The sequence below is a fragment of the Odocoileus virginianus genome, chromosome 5 (assembly GCF_023699985.2).
Source record: "Odocoileus virginianus isolate 20LAN1187 ecotype Illinois chromosome 5, Ovbor_1.2, whole genome shotgun sequence".
NCBI lineage: Eukaryota > Metazoa > Chordata > Mammalia > Artiodactyla > Cervidae > Odocoileus > Odocoileus virginianus.
The window spans coordinates 84,325,598-84,344,020 of record NC_069678.1 but is presented as its reverse complement, the minus strand read 5'-3'; the positions used below and the strand labels follow the sequence as shown (position 1 = coordinate 84,344,020).

The 18,423-nt window shown below is 49.5% G+C and overlaps 2 protein-coding genes and 1 non-coding gene across 8 annotated transcripts in view; all 3 read right to left on the bottom strand.

Annotated features, from left to right (window-relative positions):
- Positions 1 to 201: 201 nt before the first annotated feature.
- On the bottom strand, positions 202 to 2,159 carry GUCA2A (guanylate cyclase activator 2A). The gene is made up of 3 exons (XM_020914718.2): positions 2,085 to 2,159; positions 831 to 1,020; positions 202 to 462 (listed from the first exon to the last, which is right to left on the bottom strand). The coding sequence occupies exons 1-3, from the start codon at positions 2,157 to 2,159 to the stop codon at positions 398 to 400; spliced, it is 330 nt and encodes a 109-aa protein (XP_020770377.1). The 3' UTR covers positions 202 to 397.
- Positions 2,160 to 6,154: 3,995 nt separating this feature from the next.
- TRNAH-GUG (transfer RNA histidin (anticodon GUG)) lies at positions 6,155 to 6,227 on the bottom strand. Its single transcript has one exon. It is a non-coding gene; the product is annotated as a tRNA-His (tRNA).
- Positions 6,228 to 12,285: 6,058 nt separating this feature from the next.
- Positions 12,286 to 18,423, bottom strand: part of FOXJ3 (forkhead box J3) — a 140,560-nt gene continuing 134,422 nt past the window's right edge. For all 6 annotated transcript variants that reach the window (XM_070468339.1, XM_020914811.2, XM_070468341.1 and 3 more), the window contains 2 exons: positions 15,612 to 15,719; positions 12,286 to 15,310 (listed from right to left, as the gene is read on the bottom strand). In XM_070468339.1, coding sequence (XP_070324440.1) covers positions 15,195 to 15,310; positions 15,612 to 15,719 — 224 coding nt within the window. In that variant the 3' untranslated portion in view covers positions 12,286 to 15,194. The remainder of the gene's footprint in view (positions 15,311 to 15,611; positions 15,720 to 18,423) is intronic.

Genomic DNA, 18,423 nt, shown 5'->3' with positions numbered 1-18,423 from the left:
ACCTCCCCCATTGATGGATGGTGGATTCAAGTCCCCTCAGCATCTGTGCAGGGGGCAGCCCGAGGGGGTGCTGGCTTAGCAGAAAGAGTGGGGTGCTTGCCCATAGCACACTAAACCCTGAGCTGGTGAGGGCAGGGTAGGCATCCCTAAAGTGTGATGGTGAGTAGACTGACGGATAAAAGAAGGAAGGAACGCAACAAAGAGGGCTGTGGAATCTGGTTTATTAGCCGCGGGTGGGCATGGATTTTGGGAAGCATCAGCAGCTCCGGTGGAGGCAGGGGCTGGGCACCCCTCAGTGAGGGGCTCTCTCCTCACTCCTGCATTCAGGGTAGGTTGAACTGTGAGGAGGAGGAGCGCCCGGCGAGGGATGGACAGGAGGGAGGGAGTACCACCTGTTCTAGCATCCAGCACAGGCCGCGTAGGCGCAGATCTCACACGTGCTTGGATCCGCCGCGATGGCCCCTGGACCGGAGAGAGGAAGCCCCGTGAGAGCAGCTTCCCTTCCCCAAAGCTCCCTCCCTCACCTGAGCTAGAGTTTGGACACCCGCCACCCAGGAGAAACCCAGGCCTGTCCTTTCTGACCAGTGGGGCTTTTCACAACAAACCAGGACACAATTACCACTCAAGCCAGCCAATTAGAAGAGTCTACTCAGACCCGGGCTACAGCTAAGACCAGAAGAACCCGGAAGCACAACAGAGGGCTTAACAGACCCACCAATCAGAGTAGAGCTCGTCCTGGAATCCCACCAATCAGAACACATCTCTCCCTCGAGCGCTACAAATCCGGGAGCCCATGGGCCCCCCGGCTCTTCAGAGAGAGGGTTACTCACCCAGCCTGTCCAGGATCTCCTGGGCGTTGGGCTCCTTGCAAAGAGGCCTGAGTTCTTCGGGAAAATTAGGCAAGCTACAAAGGTTGGGAGCGATGAGTCCACCAGAATTTCTAGGGATCCTAGGCTCCTGGAGCTCCTGGAGGTCCTTGAGCTTCTTCACCGACTCCAGAGAAAAGGAGAAGTCTCCATCCTGAGAGAGACATGTCCGGAGTGTGAGGCCAGGCTGCAGCCTGCTCCCTGACTGCCTTCCCCAGGAGTGACCCCTCTCCCGGCCCAGAGGCACTTAAGCAGTGTTTGCCGCACATGGCCGCCAGGTGCTCCTCCGCGGGGCAATATGAGGTGGTCAGAGTTCAGGCTTTACAGCCAGACAGTAGGCTTGTATCCTGGTTTTGCTTTGGAACCATGAACAGGTCATTACAATCCGGGAGCCTAGGTTCTACATGTTATATGAGGAATGGAGAAAACAGACACGAAGTGTCAGGGACACAATAGGTGTCTACTAGTGCGAGCCATGGTGCCCCTCTGTGGGGAGAGACCCAGAGCTGGGACCAGATTCAGGCTTCCTGAATCCACGTGGCTGTACCCAGGTTGTCTTCACCTCTGCCTGAGAGAGGTGTGGGCTGATACCCTGGCCCCCAGCTCCAGCCTGGTGTCTGACTGATCTTTGAGAAGCAATAAAAGGCCTCTTGGGGCCTGGCTGTGGAGCCAGAGTGGGGCCCCCAGTGAGTGCCAGGCTGGCCTTTTAGCTGGCATCCACACCAGTAGGGACGCCCTCCTGTCAGGACCTTCAGGGTGTCCAGGTGATTTCTGAGATCCAGGTCAGGGGTTTGGCTGAGAAGTAAGGTCTGGAACGAAACTGAGCTCCTTCACTTCCCAACCACGTGCCCATGACAAGTTACAAACTCTAAGGGTCTGTTTTCCCCCTCTAAGAAATGGGACTAGCAATCCCTTCTTCCCAAAGTGATCCTGGGGCCCCAGTGAGACACCAGTGGAGCCTGGTCACGGCAAGCGCTCTGTAAATTGGCTAATCACTTGCCTTTCCCTAGCTGTTTCTCTTCTCTCTTCCTGATCTTTCTATGAGTTTGAAAATGAAAGGTGTAAGAGGCAGGGCTGAGAAGGAGATCTGTGGGGCAGAACCAAGCCTTAGACATACCCCACCCTCAGTCCCCAGGGAGGGGTTACTTTATCAGAGGACAGGCCCTACACCCTGGAGGTAGAGAGCAGTCTGGACAACAGTGGCGACAGAGAACTTACCTTCACGATGACTCCCCCTGTCAGGGTGGCCCAGGCTCCAAGGAGGCACAGGGCGGATAACAGGAAGGTGTTCATGGTGGCAGCACCCAGGAGAGAGGAGTGACTGGTTCTGGATGCCAGGGGGAAACAGTGGGACTTTTAAAGAGGGCAGGGTTACTGAGTAACTCAGGAGTCTTGATGAGCATCTCAGCTGCTTGATGGTCAATCCAATCCTAATCAGATAAGGCTTAAGACCGCCCTGGCAGATAAGAGATCAGTCCAGGGAAACATCAGAGCCCCAGCCCCTCCCTGGGCTCTCACTTTAACCCACCACTGGATTGGGTTCTGCATTCATTCACCAACCACTCACACTCACTGATGGCTCCAGGCCAGGCAATGTGCCAGGGTGAGGCTGCAGACTCCGCCCAGCCCTTATAGAGGGAGGCCCAGGCAGGGGCAGTGCAGGGTTATTAGGGGAGTTGGTGGGCAAGGGGAATGGAGGGGCCATTCACCCAGCCCAGGGGCAGGGAAGTTCAGGAAGTTTTCCCAAAGGAGCACCCGGTTTTAGAGAATGAGTGAAAATTTTCTTAGAGAAGGGGCCAAAGGTAGAGGGCCATTTTTTGCAGAGAATGCCACATGTGGGATAGCAGGGAACTAAAATAGGCCTGGTAGAAGCGAGGAAATGTGAGTAATTCAGCCTGGGGGGAGGAGGAGATTTCAAGGGGCCTTCGAGTCATGAGAGATGAGATGACCAAGGCGGGTACTAGGTTTGACCACTGTGACTTTGAGAAAGGACTCAGCTCTGTCATCCATAGGCCTGGATTCAAGCCCCATATACTGCCCCATTTCGATGTGTGTGAATTTGGGCAAATTGTTTCATCTCTGAACTTCAGAGCTCCCTGTATTTCCCCTGGGGACCAACATGATAATGCATATCTCATGGGAGTGAGAATTAATGAGGTTAGAAAGATGCTTACCTCAATGCCTGGAACACAGAAAGCATACAGTACAGCCCGCTGAGTTATCATTACTTTGATCAACAGCACCGCAGCTTCAGGTTCCCTTTGGCCCTTCTGGGGATCAACGGCCTGGTCTGAGCCATGGTCTGTTCTCATCATGCGCTGGGTCTGCTGTCCTGTCCATATAGCAAGTTCAGGTCATCCTTGAAAGTTTTTTCTCCTCCTTCCTGATTCCCTTGACCTCTGCTTCTCTCACCATCTCCCCCTCCCTCCACAGCATCCCTTTCTTTTTTCTGCTACCCCTCCCGCAACTAACTTAGTCTAATCGCCTCCATCCTGGTCTTTCCTGCCAAGTTCAACTCTGACTTTGAATATGTGGTTCCATTTGCCTTGGAAGGTTTTTCCTTCCTCATCACTAGGTGAACTCCTACTTAAACATTAAGGCCCATATCCAATAACCCCCGCTGTATCCTCAGCTAAATAATAGCCTCTCTTTGTTCTCACAGAACCAGATAACATTCCCTACCTGGGATCTTGTTGAGTTGGGTTACTTGGGTGTGTGTCTTTGCTCCTCTAGACTCTGACCCCCATGAACTCTGTACCCTGGCATAGTGCTTGTTTATTGTATTCTTTTTGAGCAGAGCCTCCAGGACACAGAGGAAGGGCAGCCCCAGGAGCTGCTTTGTTCTAATCTACAAACCAATCTGGCTGGAAGCCAGGGAGGCTCCAAACAAAGAGATGGGGGTGGGAATCCCTGGGTGGGGAGAGTCAACACTGTAGGGGAAATTAGAGGGAACTTCAAAGGGGTTCAACCCCAGGGAGGAGCAAGAAACACTTGGTTAACCTGCACTCTCAGGCTAATCCTCAGAACCAGACTAAACTTCCCTCCTTTTCTAGTGTGTGTGTGTGTGTGTGTGTGTGTGTGTGTACACAGACATGTGTGTGTAAACTGAAGTGTGTTAGTGTGTGTGAGGGGTATGTATATATGCTGAAGTCTACATATCCAGAACAGCCATGTGGTGGCCTCTGCTAGCTGAGAGTTGGGTGGGAGTGAATACCGGTGGAGGGTTAGGTATGGACAAGGTAGAGAAGGATTATGGATGGAGTTTGGGTTGAAGGTAAGGCTAGAATCAGGGTAGAATTTATTGTGACTGGGATGGAGGTGAGCACAGGTACACACCAGGAGGAGTGCAGCTAAGGTTGCTGCTGCCGTTGGAATTGGGGTTGGGTGGACTTGAGCTGGGCTAGTGTGGAAGCTGGGTTAAGACCACTCAATAGGTTTCCAATTGGGACTGGAGTTACCTTAGGGCAAGATGAAGTAGCAGAGAGTGATAGGAGTTCAGGTTAGGACTCGAATTTGAGTTTGGGTCAGGATCAGGGTGGAGCTGAGCTTGGGCATGGGGTAAGGGTCAAGGTAAGGGTTAGAATTGGGGGTGCGGCTAGGATTGGGTTGACGTGGGGACTGTCCCTGACATGGAGGTCAGTTGGGGTTAGGTTCAGGTTCTGTGCTTGGTTAAGGTTGGAGTTGAGTCTGCAGTTGGAAATGGAGGAGTGGGTGGGGGTCAGGTCTGTGACTGGGGTTGGATCTGGAGCTGGACTAAGATTCAGTTTAGCATCAAGGATGGGGTTGAATAGGCTGCTGTGAGATGAAGGAGCCCTGTCTCTGGTTCCCTTTGGTTTTTCAGTCTTTTCTCTCCTGAGGCATCATGCGATTAGGGGTAAAGGGAGGGGGCTTTGGTTCCTGAAGCTTCTTTCCCCATATCTCCTTAGCCAGGGCTGACCTAGTACACACCAGGGGTGGGGTGGGTGGGGGTCTAGGTGCGTGGGAGTGACATAGCTCCACACTGTGGGAAAGAGGAAATGGCTCCCAGCCCTTTGGGCCTGACCCTCCCCAACCCTGCCTCTGACATCTACCCTGGGAAATGGAAACCAGTACCCTCCCTCTCTCTCCCCGCCAATTCCCTGGCCCAACCTGGGCCCAGGTGTGGATCCAGGCCCCCTCCCTCCTCTCCTGCATTGAAGCTGCTGGATCTTGGGGCCCTCTTGGAAGCCTGGGGTTCTGGACCACCCCAGGCCCACACCTGAGTCCTGTGGTCTTGGTTCCCCAGCACCCTGACACCCCTGACATTCCTTATAGGCAGCAAGTGGGTTGGTCTAGGTTGTTTGGGGCCGCTCACATCCAAGGCCACCTCTTCTGACAAACTCCTGAACCTCCATAGCCTTCCAAGCCATACCACTTCTACCTGCCTCCCCACGGGAAAACCCATCAGTGGCTGCCCAACACCTTCAGAAGGAAGCCCAGACTCCCTGTCAAAGCTCGTCATGGTCAGCTCCCTGCTCACTTTTCACGAGGATCCCAAGTCTCCCTAGGAGTGGGCCGGAAAGAAGGAGCCCAGACCTGGGGCCCTGTAGGTCAGTGGTCCCAACATTTTTGGCACCAGGAACTGGTTTCATGAAAGACAGTTTTTTCCATGGACCAGGGTGGGGGGGTGGGGAATGGTTTGGGAATGATTCAAGTGCTTACATTTACTGTGTACTTTATTTCTATTATTATTACATCATCTCCACCTCTGATCATCAGGCATTAGATCCCAGAGGTTGGGGATTCCTGATGTTGGTAGAATAGCTCCAGCTTTGGAGCCAGGCGGCCCTGTGGTAGAGTCCCCGCTCATCAATGAATAGTTGTGTGCTCTCTCTGAGCCCTCAGTTTCTACATCAGAAAAATGGAAACAATGACAACTATATTGTGGATTTTGAATTGCCTGGAAAACTTTCCTCACTGGCTTTCAGCCCCAGCAAGTCTGTATTTAGACCATATCTGTCCCCTGGGCTCCATCAGCTTCCTATTCTTTCCCCTGATAAAACCTACCAATCTGTGCCGCCCTCTCTCCTGCAAACTCCTGAGAGCAGAGCCTGTGTCTTGCTCCGTGGTGGCCCCAGTACCCACACAAGGCTTGGAACTTAGCCGCTACCCCTGATCCCGCAGGAGACCAGAACCAGTAAACCAATGAAGTTGCTCAGTCATGTCCAAATCTTTGCGAACCCATGGAGCGTAGCCCACCAGGCTCCTCCATCCATGGAATTTTCCAGGCAAGAGTACTGAGTGGGTTGCCATTTCCTTCTCCAAGGGATCTTCCTGACCCAGGGATCGAACCCAGGTCTCCTGCATCACAGGCAGACGCTTTACCATCTGAGCCACCAGGGAAGCCTGGAGACCAGACAGGCTGTGATATTTGGACTAATCACAACATTAACAGTAACAGGAAACGAGAATTACGCACTTGGTCTGGGTATGTGCTTTACAGGTGTGGAAACCAGACCCCGGCCTGCAGCCCAGCCACCCCTCACCCACTCTGGCAGCTGCCGGGAATCCCCCCTGCTATCGGGGTGCCCTCTGGACTCTCTGAGGTTGCCGACCGCCATTGTTTTGGCCTAGAGGTTGTTGAACTCTTGGGTTGGGGTGACCTCACCATGGTTCCAGTGTGCCTGTTAAAGCTGGGTACGCCGAGGCCCAGTCCTCCCAGGCCTGCTGGCTCTGCTTCCCTGAGATCGGGAGGTCTCAGCTGACCCTAGGAAGGAAGGCCTAGAGCAGAGCCCAGGTGGGAGACTGGAGACTCCCATATTGATCTGTGTGACCATGAGGAGGGTGTGGCCCACAGTTCACAGCCTCCCCATCCCGCTTGTAAACACGTCCTGGACATTCTTCCGAGAGGCCAGAACTGCCTGAGGAAGACATCCCGATGTATGTGAACCTCCTAACAGCTCTGGGAATACATGAAGAGTCACCGTAGAACCCCACTTTATAGGTGCGGACACTGAGGCTCAGAGGCCTGGAGAGGTTAAGACGCCACAACTTTCCCGAGGGCGCGGGCAGACGCTTCGGGCACAGTTGCCCTGGTGGTGCTCAGCATGAGGGCACCTAGCCAACAGAAAGGGAAGCGCAGACATGAGCATGGGGCAGGCTGGCTCAGCCTAGAGGAAGGCGCAACTTTTCAGACTCATTGCCAAGGTGGACTTGGCAGCAGCTGCGGTCACAAAGCTATAAATTCCAGAGCAGAGGCCAGTTCTCACAAGTGCCAAAGAAAAGCTGAAACTTCTCCTTGGTTCATCCCTCCTGCCCTGTCTTCCTGGCCCCCAGACTCCCGTCTTCGCAGAAGGAGGAGAAGAAAGGTGCAGCCACTGAGTCAGACCCTCTTTTACAGCGACGCCCATTTTACAGAGGAGGAAAGTGGACAACTGAGTGGGAATTTGAAGCCTGTTGGCTTGAGCTGAAGTCCAGGTGGGGGTTTAGGGCCCCCCCCAGGTGCTGGGGTGGGCAGGATCTCTCCCGTGATGCTCTGGGGGGGCAGCTGGGGAGTGGACAGAGGGTGTGTCTGGTTGTTTGCTCGGCGCTGTCATCTCATGACCCCGTGGCCTGGTGAGGATGAGGCACCTGGGGAGCTCCACTCACCATCTGCTCCCCACATGGCAGGCCAGCAGCTGCCTCATCCCCCCGGCAACTACCCCCCACCCCACCCCTGACCCTAGTCACCTGTGGGCATCGACCACAGAAACAACCACTGCACCCAAAGGCTGTCAGGGAAGGAAGGAGACCCATCTGGAGCTCCTGCCATGTGCCCCAGAGCACAGGCTAGAGGGAAAAGATGACACAGGTACCCCCCTGGGGCTCCTCGGGGAGAAAGGTCCCCCTGGGGCCATGTCTGGGGACACTCACCAGGCCAGGTGGTGTTTGAACAGGGCCTTGATCAATGGGAGGATTTGGACCAACAGAGATGGGGGCTGCACAGAAAAGGCTGGCATCAGAAAGCCCGGAGTAGGAGGATGGGCTGAAGCAGAGAATGACACGCTCTGGCTGTGGGTGAGCAGTCAGGGGAAGCTCTCCACATCCAGCAGAGGCATTTTGCCCTCGATTTGGTGGCTGTGGGAAACCAGGGAGGAGAGGAGAGCTGTGATTTAGAAACACCATCATGGCCCTTGGTGTTGGGAGTGGGCCATCTAGGCATGCCTGCTGCACTGGTCTAGGAGAGAGGGGTGTGTTCCACCCCCATGGTGCCGCGGGAGGGCCAGGGGTGATTGGAAGGATGGTGTTGCAGAGGAATGATGGGTCTTGGCCCTGGAAGAGAAGCAAGGGAAGGGGGCAAGAAGGGAAGGTAGATGGGCCCTTGGGACCTGCAATGTGCCAGGGCCTGGGCTGGCTGTTTCAATCTGACTGCTCATGGATGGTCTCATCAACCCTTTAATCCCATTGTACAGATGAGGAAACTGAGGCTCGGAGGGGGCAATGTCTTGCCCAGATGGAATTTTAGGTTCTTCTGACTGCAGAGTCTATGTTGTTTCCATTGTCTCAGGTGTGATTCTGGCCTTTGAGGCCTGCAGGGAACGTGCTGAGGCATAGGCCAGCAGCTCACAGTAGACCAGTTTCTGGTCTGACCAGGAAATTCTGGGGGGTGGGGGGACAAGGAGGTGGGTAGGAGCTGCCCCGGGGCAGGAACAGGTGGTTTAGATAGATCTGGGTGCCTGTCCAAAGGGCCATAGCAGGAAGGAGCAGTGACAGGGGCCAGGCCAGGAATATGATGAGAAAGGGGGGAAAATAGGTCTGAGGATCCTAACCCCAGCTCTATCCTCAGGCAAGTGTCTCCCGGGGCGGGGGCCGTAGAGGAAGACACGAGTGGCTGATGAGGTTAGGAGCCGTTCGGCCGTCCCTTCCGACAGAACGCTTTCTCTCCTGTCTGCGGTTCGTGGTCACATACAGGCACACTAAGGCACACGATCACAGTCATACAGGCAACACACACACCTGGGCACAGACACACAAGCACAGACATACAAGGTCTTGCTCACATGCTCACAAGGCCACACGAGCACAGTCAGCACCCGCGGTTACCCTGACTTACGGGACCTCCACACACACGCCCCCCCACCCCGACCCCACCGCAGTCACACAGCTCACACACTCACACGCTCTCGTAGGACCGTTCCTGGGAAGGCCTCTGCCTGTGGACGTCACTCAGGCGTGGGAAGGGTGAGAAGTGTCCTCCGGCGTCTTTATTGCCATTGTTGGGACAGGAAGTTGCCTCTCTGACCTTCTGGGGGCTGCGTCCTGAGATGGGTGGCATTCACCCAGTGACGTCAGCTCAGGATAGGGTGGGGTGGGTTGGAATGGGTGTGGAGACTGGCCCTGAGAAAGGTCAAGGGCAACCGGGGAGTGTTGTGGAAGAGGTCATAGGCCTTGGTGCCAAGAGCAGACCGGAGTAAGGCGGCTCTGGATTCCCGTCCCCTTGCCAACCTCTGACGGTGACCTTGGGCAAATGACTTCACCTCTCTGAATGGCAATGTCCAGCAGTAAAAGGGAGATAAATGACATCAACCTCCAAGGCACTGGGAGTGCTAACTCAGATAACGGCTGTCAAGTGCTGGGCACAGGGCCTGGCAAATAGTGGCAATAATCATAATGTTTGTGATGGCCAAAGGGGTTGATGTGTGAGTGGGGGTGGGGGTGGGGGGTTCGGAGGGAGGGGTGGGAGGACAAGGGTGGATGTACAGTGGCAAGGCTTGTGGCTGGCCTGACCATAGCCCTCCCCACACCTGCCCAAATAATGCATCAACTGAGGTCCCAGAAGAGCAGAGCCTCAGGAAACTCAGCTGGGGTGGATGGGGGTGCGACCTTCCCCACCCTAACCTTGGAGTAGGGGACAGTGGGCTCGACTGTGGCTGGGCCAGGGCAGCAGGCTCAGGTGCTGTTGTTCAGTAGCTAAGTTATGTCCAACTCTTTGCAACCCCATGGATTCCAGCACCCCAGGCTTCCTTGTCCTTCGCTATCTTGCCCAGAGTTTGCTCAAACTCATGTCCTTTGAGTTAGTGATGCCATCCAACCATCTCTGTTGCCCCGTTCTCCTCCTGTCTTCAATCTTTCCAAGCATCAGGGTCTTTTCTAACGAGTCAGCTCTTCACATCAGATGGCTGAAGTATTGGAACTTCAGCTTCAGCATCAGTCCTTCCAATGAATATTCAGGACCAATTTCCTTTACGATGGACTGCTTTGATCTCCTTGCCGTCCAAGGGACTCTCAAGAGTCTTCTCCAGCACGCTGCTGGGAAGCATCAATTTTTCGGCACTCAGGCTTCTTTATAGTCCAACTCTCACATCCGCACATGACTACTGGAAAAACCATAGCTTTGACTAGATGGACCTTTGTTGGCAAAGTGATGTCTCTGCTCAGAGCCTGCTCTAGAGTGGGCCCCACTCCAGACTAGAGGGGGCTCCTTGGCTCCCTCCAGCAAGCTCTCATGATGAGTGAACAGATTCTGAGAGCTGGGCCCTGGGGGTCCCTGTCTATCTGGAGGAGCAGTCAGCTCTGTGGGGGCTGGAGGAGAGAACACAGCACTTGTGGCAAAGGAAGCCTCCAAACAAGGAAGAGGACACAGCTGGTGGCCCTGCGCCCTCTGGTGGCCTCTGCTCCTTACTGCGGCCTCATGGCTTTGCTCTAAGGCTCCAGGTCCTAGTCTGGTATGGAATGCCAGCACAGTGCAGTGCAGCGCAGACACTGGGGCTGGACAGCCTGCGTTTGAAATAATATCATCTCAAACCCAGGGCAGGTGACTTAATCACTTTGTGGCTCAGATTCTTCCTTTGCAATAGGTTGATAACAAGAGTATCTACCACTCAGTTTAAGGGGAAATCTGATCACCTGCATCAAGTTCTTGGAGTAAGTAATGTAAAGAAAAGGAAGACATGGTGACTGCCCTACTCTGACTTCTGGGGTCAGCGTTGCTCGGGGACACAGCTTGAGAGCAGGGCCGAAGCAGCCTTGACCTGGGGTTGGACTCTGGCTCTGGAGTAGTCACTTACCAAATGTGTGGTTGACTAGTTTATCATATGGAGGAAGACACCAGGAGGTTAAGTCCAAAATCCTCTGGAAAATCATGTTGGCGATAAATACAGTGTCTCAGTAAGCCCAACACAGCCATTTTTCCTAATTATTGGTTACAGTGGAAGTAGGTGACTTGCATCCAAGGGCAATGTTTTACAGAACATGTATCTTTACCCAGTAGAATGACACTCAGTGTTGAGATGCTCAGACAAAAAGGAACCTGAAGTAGACAGGGTTGTACGGGTTAAGTCAGAAGCAGGGACAGGTCTTGGGCAGGATCGTGGGGTTGGTAGGAAGTCCTTCCATTCCTGAGACAGACCATAGCTTAAAGTCTACTTCCCACCAGTGTTGTCGGTCTTCCATCAGTGTCATCGAGCACGTTTCCATAATCAGGTTGGGACACCACCACTCATCCCATAGGATCACTGGTGCTTGGCTCTTAACTAGCAATCTGTCACTTCTCTAGCTTCAACTCCACCCCTTCTCCATGCTACTCTATCTTCCCAGCCTGGCTCAGAATAGTGATATAAATGGAAATGCCTTCCCTGTCCATCTAGGACCCTATAAGGACTCAAAATAGCCCATGCCCACCCAAGGTTTCCCTAAGGCAATGCCCCAGCCTCAGTATGACCTAACTGCTCACCCCCAGAATCTTCCTGCCAGGGGGCACCTTCAGAGTAGCTTCCCCAGGCAGTGTCCCTGTGCTGGCATTTGCTCCCTGTCATGGGAAGTCTGCACCCCGGACAGATGGGAATTGTGGCTTTCTTATCTCTGGATTTCTCAGGGGAAGGCCTGACACTGTGGGCTCCACAGATATTAAGAAGCTCCACTTTGACCTCTTGGAAAGAGCTCTCTGGGAAGGTAGTGCTGGGGGCAAGACTAGGGTCTGGGGAAATCCCCCTGAAGTAATGTGGAGGGTGTAAGAGAATACGACGTTGGAGTCAAGTGATCTGGATTCAAACCTCAGCTCTACCACTTGTCAACAAAGGATCTGGGGATGCTTTCACACCTCTGTGTGAGTTGTTCCCACAGGTAAGATGATGATAACAGTATCTACTTAGCATAGCACCTGGCACATACTGAGTACTTTTTATGTGCCGGGTGCTGTTCTAAATGCCTTAATTAATTTAATCCCTCTACAACTGTAGGAGGCAGGTATTATTCTCACTTTATAGGAACTGTAAATGAGGAAAATGAGGCTGAGAAAGGAAATAATTTCCCCAAGTTCACAGAGCAAGTGAGATGGTCAGTAAATAGCAGCAATGACTGTTCTGAGGCAGCAATACATGAGACACAATCTCCGAGACTCCAAGGAAGGAAAGACTGCAGGCCTTCTGCTTCTGGACTAGCTCCAATCTTGTTCCCTCAACTGTAGCAAAGGACAACAGACCAATTGGTGTTGTAAATAGAGTTAACATAATATATTTATTTTAAGTGCCATTCATGCATATCACTTCTGGCAGCAACAATCCTAATGACACTTGGAATATTTCTTTACAGCACTAAACAGTTACAAAGAATGGGTGCCGTTCATCATAGAGGCAAAATATGAAATCGTGCAATAGCAAAACTGTAGAAACATTAAAACACTGACTGGCCAACAGCAGTACAGAGAGCAGATTGTGTTTGCACAAAAAGCCAATGCATTTCATCACATATATACAATATAGATATGTACACATCACCCTCTGAATGAACAATATCAAAATACTCTATTCCATTTGAAATAATCCCCAGATTGATTCCCTCCCACTTCAAAGGACATCTGAAAGACATGTATTTACAAGAACACACATGAATACATTTACATTTCAAAAACTGCCACAAATGCCAGTCGGATTATTCTCCTGGACAGAGTGCCCCCATTTGATTATATGCATTTGATTCTTTTCCCCAAGTCTTCAGTCAATTTAAGCCCAAGACAGAACTTGCTTTGCAATAACAACTACCCACTGAGACAGCCACTAGAGGGATGCGGTGCACCTCGCCAGGTAGCTGTGTCTGGCTGGAACCACCAGGAGGCCTGTCCTGGGCTTCCCACTCATGTGCATTAACTAGAGTGGGATGGGTCTGGGTGGAGGCTCTGCCTCCAGGGCCATTCATAGTAAGTTTAAATTGTCACAAAAATATTCATCACTGCAAATCAGTAAATGATTGCTGAATGGGAAATTAGCTTCACACAATTTGTAAAATCTTCATCAGTGGTTTCTACTTGAATCACTCAGTATAAGCTACAGCATTCCAATACTCAAATTGTTTAAAGTGCACACTGCTACCCACACAATTTAAAGTTTCAAAACAGCTATTTTGGTATCTAGAGAACAATGACTTGTGCAGACTAAGAATCACCCTCCCCCCTTTTTTCCCAAGCTTTTTCTCTGCAGGCTGCTATCTCATCTTGCCTCTGATCCATCTAACAGGGGCCTATTGGCTGCCTTTCCAGAATCCCCCGATTTTTACTGATCCAAGGGACTGGAACTGAATTTCCTTTTTCATGCCAAGCAGGGTCCAAACAACAGGAACATAGAGCCCTTCCTTTCTCCCCAACCTCACCAGCCCTTACCATGGCTGGCTTCCCAGTAATTCATTCAAGGCAACACTAAATTAAAAAAATACCCACGGACGTTCACAAACACTCTCACATACACACAGAGAAATAAAGATGTTTTGCTTAGGCCAAGTAGAGATTACTTAATCACAGAATCAGTAAGGGTAATTAAAGTGACTTAAGCATGGCTGACAGAGACTAGTAATGCTAAAGAGCAACCATTGAGCAGTTAGTACTCCTTGATTTGATGGAACATTTTATTTTCCCATTAGAACTGGAAAAAGTAAAAAATCTGTTTTTGGCCTAAAGAACCAATTCAAAATCTATTCATTGAAAAAAGAAATCTCATTTCTCTCAGTTTCATTATAAAACTAAGACAATCAATCCATGCAAAATAACTGTGATATAAAACAAAACAAAACAACCACCAAAAAAACAAACTAATAAAAAATCCTAAGATGCAGGCTGCATTCAAAGAAAGGAACCAAACGGCATGCATACACACACAGGACAACAGAAACTGCAGGCCACGCAACAGTAACTGCACTGGAGAGTGAGGCAAATAAAACCCACGTGCGGCTCCACGCTCCTTTCCGTGCTCCCTAAATGGAAAGGGAATGGGGGGGCGGGAAGCTGCTTTATAAGCACTGCCCTGCTGTTCTGTTGCCCAAATGAGCTCAGATTCAAATTCCAGAAAATCCTACTGAGCTAATGTCTCAATCAGCAGGAACGCAAAGACAGAGAATATACTCACAAGGCAGGAATAAGGACAAAGAGAAAGACACAATCTCTCTCTGATTGTCTTTTCTGTAAACTCTTATCAAGAAAACTAATTCTGTGCTTGCAGACACTGCATTTCTTCTTAATGAACCCAACAGGAGTTGGGCATTCACAGAAGACAGCAATAAATATTAAAATAACACTTTTGAATAATAAATACGTAAGTGAATGTGGAGACACTGATTTGTTTAAAAAGCCAAGAATGCCCAGATTCTAATCAATCAAACACATTCAGAACTGGCAGACAGTGCAGACTTAGAAAAACAGATGCTGACAAGGTACAACACGAACTCTAGAATCCCCCAGGCATCAAAAACATCCGGTCAGTCCTTCCTGCTCCTTGGGAACAACATGCCCCTTTAGATTGTTTGGAGAGTATCAAACTCTGGGTTCTCTATGACTTACTAAGGAGAACTCAATACTCACATGTCCAAAAAAGATTTTCAATAAGGGGAACTGGGCTTTGAAAAAAATCTATTTCCTTTCAGTTGCCTACATCAGTTAAAAGCATCCTGCAGAAAATAGCCTAACAAGGAATAAAAACTCACAGTAACTTTCTTCTCAAGACATAATAATCCAATCAGAAAAAAACTGAAGTCTTTTAGTAATTTTTGTACACATATTTATACATATGCATCTATAAACTGCTTGCAGCAAAACAGGCTCTGTCTGAAAAATCAGTCTGGCACTTGTGGTCAACATCAAACTGACACAATATGCAAAAGCTGTTCAAATCACACAACAGTTAGGAGCTACATAGGGCAGCTGGCGGGAGACAAACATGTAGTACTCGTCTGGGTCAGATAAAAGCAGTAAGTCATCCAGCTAAAATCTTCTTGATTGTCTTCAAAAAATTTTTTATAACATTGGTAAAATGATTAGCAACTTTGTTTTCTCAACTGGATTCTCTTAAACCTTTCCCTTCCACTGCACAGAAAAGGTGACTCTGGGTCTGGTGCCTTGAGAAACACGCTCTACACAATGGAATCCCAATCAAAGTCATCCTGGATGTCATCCGGAGGCAGAGAGCGCCGCATCTGGAAGGCTTGGGAAGGCATCATGTGCTGCTGGCTCATGGCTCCGTGATGGCCTGGAAGGAAGGAGGCAACATCAGCAGTGACTTGCGAGGGAAGAAAGGAAGTAGAAACAAACACCTCAACACTTCTTCGTGCCAGGAACTCAAGGCACATGCTCTTACTAATCCACCCAGAAGTCTCTACAAGGTTCCCTTATGATCCTCGTTTTATACGTATTCTGCACCCCACCCCTGTCTCTGAAACAGGAAGTTCACTCCCTCCTGAGGTAGCCTCATTCACTGCTGGGAAAGCTAAAAAAAGCCTTTCAGCATTAAACTCTGAGCACCAACCCCAACACATCATGCCTCAAATTACCTGCAATCGTTGTTCCTGGAGTGCTGAGTGCCTGTGGGATGTGAGGATAACCAGGGGGTGGCATCACTGAAGGAGGGAGATTTTGCCTGGAGTCTATGTACAGATTTCCTAATTAGATTGAAAAGAACAAAGAAGGAAAAGCTATTACCATGAGTAAAACAAATCAAGCACAAAAATCTTAATAGAATTGTTACCTAAAACTAAATTAAGCAGGTAAAGTGAAGATGAAAACAGAAGGGAGATTCTCTCCTTCTGGATGCTAAAACTCTGCCAGAGGTGATGCTGGATTTTCAGACAGGGTGCTGGGATGGGGGTGAGTACACTGGTACTAATTCTGGCACCACCTCTAATTCTATGGAAGCTTGCAGGCCAGTTATGTCTGTTGTTGTTACATACCTTATCATAGTTCAAAAGCATTTTCATATCCATTAGTTCATCTGAGTCTCCCTCTAGGCCCACAATGAAGGCAAGGCAGGGATTATCCCATTTTATAGATGAGGCAACTGATGCTCAGAAGGCTGAGCTGACTTGTCCAAAGACACATCAATTTGACAGAGGCTAGGGCTACAATTCAGCTCTGACTCATAGGTTCTTCCCAGTAACAGTTCTCTCTACTGCCCTGATGTTCTCATCCTGAAAGCAGACCTCAGTGTGCCCAAGCTGATTAACAAAGTGACTGAAGGCACAAAATGATAGGAAAGATTTATATAAAGTAAAAGAGCCACCTCGAAAGTGATTAACAATGCATTATTTAGAAGTGTGAAAATGGGAAATAGAAATCTTATTTAAAGAGCATTTCAAAGGGTTCTTAAATTAATATGCTTTCACTGACAGCAGTCATCAAGTATAACAGCTCCAAAACGTCAATTACATTGCATCCTAATGCAAAACAGAAAGGGAGGGGAGGAAACACCATGCAGGCACCCACAGTAACTCCTGGGGAAGAAACCATGGTCACATCAGTTTTACATTATGAAACATCTGGAATCCTGGAAAGGCTTTCCCCCTAAGGAATGCTAGTGTTTCACAAAGACTACACTTGCACTCTAGGAATACCATAATCAAACTAGGAAACAGTGCTCATTTTCCCAGAGAAAACAGAAAGAGAAGAAAAGTCTTCCTTTTGTATTCAAGGTAGGGCACACCATCTTTGGCCACTCCGAGTTTCCAGCTGCCACTGGAAAGTTAAGACTGTCCAAGCTTGAGACAGCCTCAGAGATAATCTAACCCAGCCCTACTTCTGTTCATATAGGTGAGGAAGTGAGACGAGAGATGATGGAAAAGAACCAGGGAGAGAACCCAAGACTTCTGACTTCCAGCTACTGTCTCCCAAGATGACATGCTTTTTTATAGAAAAGTTTAAAGTCAGAACTGAGGTCTTTTGACCAATCTGCCATACGGAAGACTTCAGAAGAAGAGAAAAGTTATACGAAGTTGTAACTCTAGTGTATTTTTGCAGGACAAAAAGTTCTGCCAAGTACTGACCAGCCTTCACATTTGTGGCTCATGTTCTTTCTTAAGGCTGAATCAGGCTACGGGGCTTCACTCCTCTGAGTAAAGGAGGAGACAGGTGAGAATTAGGGAAGAATTATGAAAATAAACAAGATGATGGGCATAAACTGACACCCACATTAAACAAGTGGCCTTAACTTTTTGAAACTGTCACATTCATAACACTTTTATTTTCATGGAGAGATTCTCATTACTTCTCATCCCCACCCTCCACCATGTTCTCATTACAGACTGAACAATGAGCATGTACTTGGACTTTCTAAGCAAGAAATTAACTTACAAAACAGTTTCCAAAGATTTCTGAGATCTTATAATATTTAGAATGTAGTCATGAGAATTTAAAAATCTACACTGTGCTGCACACCTAAAGCTAATATTGAAAATCAACTATATTTCAACAACAAATCTAATCACAAAACATATTTCTTAAAAGCAGACTTTGGTTGAATGACCATTTATTCATTTAAAAAGTATTTGTGCTAATAAGTGTAAATAAAAAATAAAACTCCCAGTCTTTTTGGAACTTGTTTTCAGATTATTGGGAAGGATGAAGATGGGAGGAAGGGAGAAAAATAAATTAAATAGCACATTATATACACTCTGGAGGAAAATAAGGCAAGGAGGGGGAAAGGAGTGCTGGACAGTAGGCACTAAGTAGGATGATCAGGGAAGTCATCACTTGAGTAGGTGCTGTTTTAGGGAACAACCTGAGTCATGTACCTGTCTGGGGAAGTCACTCGAGACAGAGGAAGGAGCAGTGTGCAGGCCCCGAGGCAGGCGGCGTCTGGGGTGCTCGAGCGGCAGCAGGGAGGCCAGCGGCGCAGAAGCAGGGGGACGGGAGGGGCGGAAGAGGAGGCGAGGCCAGAGGGTGATGGGGGCAGACCACGTAGGGCCACACAGCCACAGCGTAGGGACTCTGGTCTTTACTGAGGAAAATGGGCGCTAACGAAAGGTTTTGAGCAGAGAAGTGATCTGACTTCTCTGTCACAGAGAAGCCCACTTAAACTGCAAAGTCCAGATGAAATGTATCATCTTGTACAAAGCTTTTCTTTCTGGACAAAACAGGTAAGCCCTTTTCTCTTATTCTCATTGCCCTGTGGCAGAAAAGTAGTCCTCATAATACAGTATTTCTTGATAGACTTGTCTCTCTTATCAGGCTGTGAGCCCCTTGAGATCAGTGACTATTTGGGAGAGAACTCATTATTCCTAGTTCCCACTATATAGTCAGCCATAGGAAAGCTGTAAACAAATGTCTGCTGAATGAACGCATGCACACCTATTTGTATTTAATGACCTTTAA